Here is an 8,188-nt window from a genome sequence, read left to right as displayed (position 1 = left end):
AGGTAGTGGAGTCCAGGCTGGGAGGCAGGACACTCACTGTGGTCTTGTTCCTGCACCTGATGGGCTGTGAGGATGTGGCCATAGACTTCTCCCCTTCCCTGCTCTGACTATAGCCTCTGTGGTCTGCATATAAACTCAGAGTCCAGGGTGCCTGGACCCTGGCCAGATCTTGAGCTCCAAGGCCTGGCAGCCCCAGTGGCCACCTCCAGGATGCTCCCCTCATTTCTCTCCTTTCTTCTTCTTGGCTGCATTCTTCTCATCTTCCTCTACCTTGATGGCCACTGTGTCCACGCTGTCCTTCTTTTTCTTCTTATTCTCTATGGGATAGGGGAAAGAGGTTGTGTAGTTGCGTTGAGGCAAGTTCCTGGGGCTCAGCGGTCTCAAGTGGGTGGGCCCCAGAAGCTTCCATATCCTGCCCTTTACTTCTTCCTTCCAGACCTCTCCTACTGGAGAATAGGCTCATTGTTCTGCTTTCATCACTCTGACTGATTTCTGTGCTCTGGTATCCTTGGACAGGACTTGGGCCCCCTCCTGAACCTGTTCTCACTCCATTATAGTGGAGGGGAAGAAGGGGGAGCAGGTGAGTTGCCACAGCAGGACTAAGGAACTGGCTGGCTTAGCAGGATCAGACAGCTGCTGGGTTGGGGGAGTGGGCAGGGCCTGCTTACCTCCAGGGATTTCTGTGAGCTCATTGAGGGGGGGCACGGTCTCTAGCTTGTCTGTGTACATCTTGGCTGCCTTTCGCTGTAGGTACCGGGCTTCAATCTCCTTTCGGGTCCGTGGCACACGGCAGTTGAAGACACAACACAGGGTGATAACTGTAGGGAGGACAGAGCAGGTTTGGGTGGGGTATGACTTCAGGAGGCTCAGCATCTTGACAAAACCACTCTGAACCCTGGGGCTGCTCCAGTGGCTTTCCTGGGGTGGCCTGACTTGGGGCAGTTGGGCAGGGTCCCATGAATTTTACATTGGCTCTGTAAGTTATATGGTAGGTCCTGGTCCTGAGAGCCTTTTTGACTAGACTGAGAGTTGCTAAGGGGTAATGCAGCTGGCTGCATTGTGATTCAAGCTCTGTAGAGGTCATCCCACCCTGGTGCTCATGTTCAACCCAGGCTTCTGTGTTGCCTCTGGTGTAACCCAAAAGTAGGAGTAGAGCTGCCTCAGAGTTCAAAGTTCATGGATGTGTCCTCCCTGGCCTCCCTGTGGACAAGTGTGGGCTCCTCCTCTGGGCTGGGGAGGGTGCTGGTGAGAGGGCACAAACCCAGCCCTGGAGTGTTTATCTCAGACAGAGTTATTTCAGAAGTGTTTTTCCAGTGGAGCCCAGCTGCACAGGACATGGAGCTGGCCCATCTAGTGATGGGCAGGGCAGGTTAGGGCTGCTAGGACCTGGCTGGACTTAGTTTATTTTTCTAAGGCCCCCACAGTCTGGCCACCTTGGCCCTAGTCCCAGGGGAGGGGATGAGGCTAGTTCCTATTATAAATCAGATGAGCAGACATAACTTCCTGGCAGACTCCTGGGGGCAGGAGGGCCCAAGCAAGACAAGCCAGGCCTATTTTGGGGAAGATGGATCAGATCTATGTAGCCTGGGCTAGAGTACCCTCTGGGATTATTTTATGCAACCAAGGCAATATCCCTTCAGGCAAACATTGTGGTTCCACTGAGTCTTGCCCAGACTTACCAAATGAAAAGAAAAATAATGGCTGGATGAATGGGATGGTCTCAAAACCCTAGGAATAGGACTGGACTCCTGCGTGGATAGACTGGGGAGCCAAAAACATCCAAACACACACATTGAGGGTGAGGGTTGTTGCATGAGGGCCCAGCAGTGAATCTGACTGTACACCTCTCTGTGGGTAGACCTGAGCAGACAGCAGGCCTTTCTAATCCAAAGAGCTGGGTCCTGGGCTTCTCCAGACCCATGCGTGTACCTGAGACCCAAGGTTTGAGCCACTTCTAGTTACCTCACTAGGTACCTCCTTAGGATCATGCCCTACAGGCTCCATGTAGGTGGGTCCCAGGCCCTAGGAAGCTGGAGCTTCACAGGGATCTCAGTAGGCAGCTACTGGGAGCCAGAGCAGGGCTCAAACACTGCCCCTCACTCCAGGCCTGCCCCACCCAGCCTGGCCTGGTTGCTTTTCTTCAAAGAAGGGGAGAAACAATATGGGGAGGGGGGTGGGAGAAGGGAGGGGGTAATGGGTGGAGGGAGGGAGTTTGGAGGGATTACTTCTGAGGTTTACCTTATAGGGGTACAGGTGAATCTTTCTAAGAGTAGAATGTGAATGTTTTAAAGCAATAACTGAGAAAATGACATGAAGGCTGTGTTGACCAGTTGATGGAAGTATTTCAGATTGCATGTGAAAACCCCACACTGTACCCCAGAAGTGCATTAATGTACATAGTTACCGTTCAATAAAAAAAAGAAAAGAAAAAAAAAAAAGAAGGGGAGAAACAAAGTGATTTGGATTGAGTTCCAGGGCCCAAGTAAAGGCTTTAGATATAAGTACCCAATAACATCAGAGGTACCCCATCTAGCTCCAGTCCTTTTCTCTGCAGGGTTCTGAGGGTGATGCTCCACTAACAGCCTAAGCCCAAACAGACTGGGAAGTGGGAAAGATGTTTCCTCCCCAGGAGATGTTATTCTCAATGCCTAGTGCTGTGGGGAAAGTAACAAATGCTGAGGTTTAGAGGCCTTTGGGACTATTCATTACCCCTTCTAGGAAATGGGGTTAGAGGATGGTCTCTCTGGGTGACGTCCAGGTGCCTCTGGGTCTGATACTGTGCACCTTTCTTGTGTGGTCCCAGGGACCTCCACCTTTGGGGGCTGAGCAGAGCCTGAGAGAGGTGTTATGTGTCTTAAGGCCCCCTAAGTGCCCTTGCCCTTGTTCCCTGGGGTGCCCCAGAGCTGCTCCCTAGCCTTGCACCCTAGACTACTCCTGTGGCTTCTGTATGGCAGGTGACTCTCCATACCTGCCTCTTGGGGCTGTGGGTTGTCTCCCTCTCTAGACACCTGGGCTGAGGTTGTGGGCACATCTGTCTCTCTGTGGGGTCTCCACTAAGATGCCTGACTGGTTCTTAGCCTCAGCTGGGCACAAAGGACAACCTCTTCATCAGATGAGGGCAGGGTGTGCAGGGGGGATACTTTCTTGGGAAGGCACTTCTGGTGCCACAAGAAGCACATGCAAATCAGATGTCATGTCTTCCTTGGAACCCCTCACATCTGGATGGGCCCTCTGTGGGCCACCCATCCCTCCAGAGGACCTCATCCTGGGACAGTTTCAGCTAGAACTTACTGGTAAGTGCAGCTTTAGTCTCCCTGCCCAGGGTGCACTCAGTGAATATCCAGTGGGGGTCATTTGAGACCTTTTTTGAAGGCCGTGTTTCTTCCAGCCTCTGCTCACACCATCCTCTCTGCCAGGAATGCCTTTCCAGCCTTCCCACCTGGCAAAACCCCACCCATCTTCCCACCAGTCTGCAGCTTAGGGACCCTCTTCTATAATGCCTTTGCCGAAGAGTGAGCTGCTGCTCCTTTTACTGTCCATATCCCCCCATTCATGCCTGTGCCTGGTGGGAACCTCTGTCATACGGCTTTGTGCCATGGCAGCCTCCCTGATATGACTGCTTTTCTTGTGACTTTCTGCCCCCTTCCCCAACTCCAGACCACATTCTAGGAGGTGAGCTAAGGGGAGCAGGCTAAGCCTGTTTCTGTTCCAACTTTGCATTAAGAAGCTCCCAGATCACATGAGAGGAATGGTTCTCCTCTTAATTGAGACACGTTGAGTCATTTTTGGAAGATGGCATCTGACAAGGCAGGCTTCAAAGCCTGGGAGCCACATCTACTTGGTGGCTGGGGAGCCCCTGGTGGAGAGTGGCCTTGCTGGGGCCCCTGGGTGTTGGGCCTTTAAGCTGACCAAATTGCAGGAAAAGCTTCAGGAGGCCAACCATAGGGAAAAATGACATATCTCTGTCCTTGCCCTGATTCAGTAGAGTTCCCTGTAATTATCATAATTGCCATGTGGCTGCCTCCCAGGGTCCAGCAGAATACTTAAGGTCACCACTGGCCTGTCAACCCTCCTTAGGGACTTTATGTGGATCAGGAGGTGCCAGAAACCATGGCAGGCTTCCTGTGGGCACCTGGCCTGCCTGCACTGCCCGGAATTGCTGTTCTGAGCCTACAGGAATGGTGCTGGCAGGAGTGTGGGGGGCAGGAGGCTCCGGGGGGTGCTGTGCTCTCACTGCAGTGTGGCAGAGTGAGCAGGGAGCAGCTACTCACTGATGGACAACACGAAGAGCGAAAAGATGCCCACCACGTGCCACAGGCGCATGTCCCAGAACACCACCGTCTCCTTGGTCAGCGGGGGCGGCTTGGGCTTAGGCGGGGCCGTGCTGGGCTGTGGGTCAGGAGAGAGGGGAGTGAGCCAGGCAGAGGCCAGCAAGTTGGGACAGGGCCAAGAGAGGCCCAGCTTTCAGCAAGGGCTCAGCCCAAGCATTTCAGAATTTCTTAAAATTTGTCTTAGACATTTACTACCAACACCTTAGATCTTGGGAAGTTCCAGATTTGGAATGGAACTGGGCAGAGCCTCAGATCACAGACCCAGGGACTTGAAGTGGGAGGGTGGTTGATGCTTAGGGAAACAAAGGCCTGGAGAAGAAATGTGGATGGCCTGTCCAGCCAGGTTCAAGGTCCCATTGGATACCTCCTCCCACTCCTGTCCTAGGACCCACACAGGCAGGTGAGGCCTCAGGACCAAGGCCAGAGACAAAGGAAGGCCTGTACTGTGCTGGTAGACTGTATTCGGCTCTCCTGCCTCCCCAGTGCCAGGTGGGAGTGGAGCTAGGAGTCAGGGGCCCATAGCTCTGTCACCTGGACAGACCTTCTGCTGGGAGACTAGGCTAGTGCAGTCCAGGACTGGACTAGATAAATGTCTGCGATGCAGTGGCGCCACCTGGAGGCCTAAAGGTGTAAGTGTTGTTGCCACAAGCATGAATGGACCACAACCAGCCACCTCCCTCTTTCCCAGCCAATATTTACCCTGCCCTGAGGGACTGAAGGATCCTGCCCCAGTGTATAGAGGACATGGCTTTTCCTCAGGGTTTAGGGCACACGCGCTGCCCTAGGTCTGAGGGGCCATGGCTCTGCTCTGGATGTCTACAGGATGTGGTCCTGTCCTGTGTCTAGAGAATATAGCCCTACCCTGAGTGTCTAGGGGACACAGCACTGTCCTAGTCTGAGGAGATATGGCCCTGTCCTGGATATTTAGGGGAGAGGGCCTTGCCCTATGGAATCTGAGAAGACCTGTCTGTGACCAGGGTGCACTCAGTGAATATCCAGTGGGGGTCATTTGAGACCTTTTTTGAAGGTCGTGTTTCTTCCAGCCTCTTTCATTAAGTTATGTCTAAGAAGTAGGGACGGGGCTAGTGCTCAGAGGGAGAGAGGATTCTGGGGCATCTGTGAAAGATGTTGTCCCTTAATTAACCAAATAAGGACAGGCACTTTGAGTCCCTCCTGGCTCTCTGGGAAGGAGAGGCAACCTATAGCTCAGCTGTCCACCCATTCTCCTCCTCAGTCCATACACATGGATTGGGCATCTATCATGAGCCAGGTGCTCCTGCATCTAATGAACATTCAATGTGGGTTGGAGACACTCAGAGTGGATCAGCCAACTGCCCCAGGTAACCAGAGGATCTGTGGGCCTGGGATTGGTACATCTCCCTGGCTCTTTTCTCCTCACCAGGGAGAACTAGGGTGGGAGACTTCTTCCTTCTGGACCTCAGTTTCTCTGTCTGCAACTGGAGTGGGGTAAGTGCAGGAGTTGCTCAGCAGCTCTTTCTACCCAACCTGATAGGAAAAATGAAATATGTCCCCTGGATGTGTGTGTGGGATGGGACACATGTACAGGGGTTGGGGAACACACGGAGTTTGGCACAGTGTAGTTGGAACACATGTGTGTGTGGTCAGGCACATGTATGGCGTTAGGGTCAGGGCCTGGCAGTGGCAGAATTCCCTAGTTCTAAGGGAATCCCTGGGATTAGGGTGCATTGGCCCTGGGAGACTTGAGGGCCAAAGTAAAGTCCTCAGATTCTGAGCCCAGCCCACTGAATGCTCACTTCCTTACACACTCTTGCTCCAGACTTGATGTGGATGGAGCTGGGCCTACTCTTATTCCTGACAGGGGTCTTGGGTAGACGATAGCAGGTAATAGCCATTTCCTCTGGTGGGCCCTCCTGGGGGCCCGAATTCTGAAGCTTGGTGGTCCCCACCTCCTTCAGAGGGTAATTGTGATGCCTGCAGAGCTGGGTTGGGTGGTGACCTGGACCCTAGCCCTGCTCATGTCTCCAGGGTTTCCTGAAGGGCTAGGGCCTTGCTTAGGCTGTAGGCAGATGTCAGGCATATGGACTTTAATACAATTTCCATTGATGATCTGGGAGAAGATGGGTTCCTGGGGGTGGGGGTGAAGAATCCTTGGCTCAACTGACTTGACCCCCACACCCAACCTTCTGCCTGTACCCAGGCCAGCTCAATTTCTGCATCTGAGGCCTCAGGGCAGCCAGTAAGGGGTCCAAATACACCCCATGGGCCTTGAGCCACCCTGGCTCCCCTTACAGGGACAGTGGAGCTGACACCTGACTCTAGTCCAGCCTACTGATCACAGCAGCATCAGGGACAGGCTACACTGGGGTGCAGGGCTCTGTCCTCCATTCCCTTTAGACCCTTTAGTTTAGGACTGTGTCCCCCATATCCTCTCTGGCTCTGTCTTGCCTATCCCACCCTGTCCTCTAAGCACTATCCCTTAGGTGTCCCTGCTGCATTCTGTTTCCTGCTCTCTCCACTCTGCCCCTGCCTACACAGGCTCCATCCCCCACTTCTCCCTAGCTCTAGCCCTAGCCTTCTCCCTCTGGCCTCACATTCCAGAATTCCAGGTCTGGTCCATTCCTCCCTCTTTGCTCAGCTCTTCCCTTCCCAGCCTTTCCTGGCCCAGCCAGATCCTTCCCTACCACCCCAGCCATCCTCTTCACCTCTTTCTGGGCTATCATGGCAGCTCCTTCTTCAAAACCAGAGCTCATCATGAGTCACCCCTGCTTAGAAATCTTCTATAGCTCCCTGTTACAAGGATCAAATCAGACCCCCCCCCCAAGTCCCTGGGTCTTGCCCCACCCACCCTTCCCCTTCTGGAGCCATTCTCCACATAGCTGCTCCATAAGGGTCTCTTCATCTTGCTGCTCCCACCCTTGGAGTGTCCTCCCCTCCTTCCCAAGGCTATTTCTCCCCCATTAGATCGCTGGAGGATTCTTGAAGGCAGAGGCTGTTTCCTCCAGAAAGCCCTAAGTTCAGGGTCTATATCTCTTCCATCAAACTAGAGGTCAAGGAAACCAAGGGCTGTGCACCCCCCCCACCCCCCATCTCCTACAATGGGACAAAAGACTAGAGGATAGTGGCTGAATGTCCCCCATCAGTCTGGGCAGGACTGTGTCCCCAGTCACATTGGGAATCCCTAAGATCAGGCTGAGATTCTCCTATCAGACTAATGTTCCAGAAAACAGGGGCAGTGCTCTTTCCCCAGACCAGGGATCCTAAGAATGGGGGCTGAGTTTCCCTCACAGCCTGGCAGCACTTGGGGCAAGGCTGTGTTGCTCCACTAGATTGGGTCTAGAGGAAGAGTAAGGGATAATGCCAGCTCCAGATCAGAAAGGTGCACCTCCAACCTTCTGCCTTGGTGATAGCCACCCCCACGCCCTCCAAGCAGCCTCACCTCCACCAGCTGCCCAGCGACCCTGGTAAGGCAGACCCCCAGCGTGGTGCCGCCCAGCGCCCAGAGGGGTCCTCCACCTCGCTGCAGCCCTGCCATCTTCCACCCGCGGCGTCTGCTTTCGTGAGCCCTGTGATGGCTCAGCGGGGCGGGCTGCCCGGTGAGGCCCCCTGGCCAGCCAGCGCTCTGTGGCAGTGGTGAGCTTGGTGGTGAGCTCTAGACGTCAGTAGCCGGCAGATGCGAGGGCATCTTTTATTCATGGTGAGTGTCAGGTTCCTGGGCCGCCCGCCCCCAACACTGTGGGGGCAGGGCCTGCCCCCTCCCGAGAGAAATCGGACTCCAGCCTCCTCATCTCCCATCCCAGGGATACTGAGGTGGGGGAGAATAGGAGGGAGGACAGTTTGGGGTTGGGTCCTTAATCAGCAGGTCCCCTTCTCTTTCC

At 54.2% G+C, this 8,188-nt stretch overlaps 1 protein-coding gene across 1 annotated transcript; it reads right to left on the bottom strand.

The window, feature by feature from the left end:
* Nucleotides 1-219: 219 nt before the first annotated feature.
* Nucleotides 220-7,845, bottom strand: TMIE (transmembrane inner ear). The gene is made up of 4 exons (XM_003794527.1): nt 7,750-7,845; nt 4,272-4,389; nt 669-818; nt 220-317 (listed from the first exon to the last, which is right to left on the bottom strand). The coding sequence occupies exons 1-4, from the start codon at nt 7,843-7,845 to the stop codon at nt 220-222; spliced, it is 462 nt and encodes a 153-aa protein (XP_003794575.1).
* Nucleotides 7,846-8,188: the final 343 nt, after the last annotated feature.

This window comes from Otolemur garnettii, unplaced genomic scaffold (assembly GCF_000181295.1).
Source record: "Otolemur garnettii isolate 467f Iridium unplaced genomic scaffold, OtoGar3 scaffold00082, whole genome shotgun sequence".
In the NCBI taxonomy this organism is placed as follows: Eukaryota; Metazoa; Chordata; class Mammalia; order Primates; family Galagidae; genus Otolemur; species Otolemur garnettii.
This window is presented reverse-complemented; position numbering and strand designations above follow the sequence as displayed.

Bases quoted from the DNA above. Each gene is read 5' to 3' on its own strand.
- TMIE (XM_003794527.1), bottom strand. From the start codon at position 7,845: ATGGCAGGGCTGCAGCGAGGTGGAGGACCCCTCTGGGCGCTGGGCGGC. The intron at 819-4,271 runs GTGAGTAGCTGC...TCCTCCCTACAG, and splicing joins GCTCTTCGTGTTGTCCATCA to TTATCACCCTGTGTTGTGTC. The intron at 318-668 runs GTAAGCAGGCCC...CCTATCCCATAG, and splicing joins GCTCACAGAAATCCCTGGAG to AGAATAAGAAGAAAAAGAAG.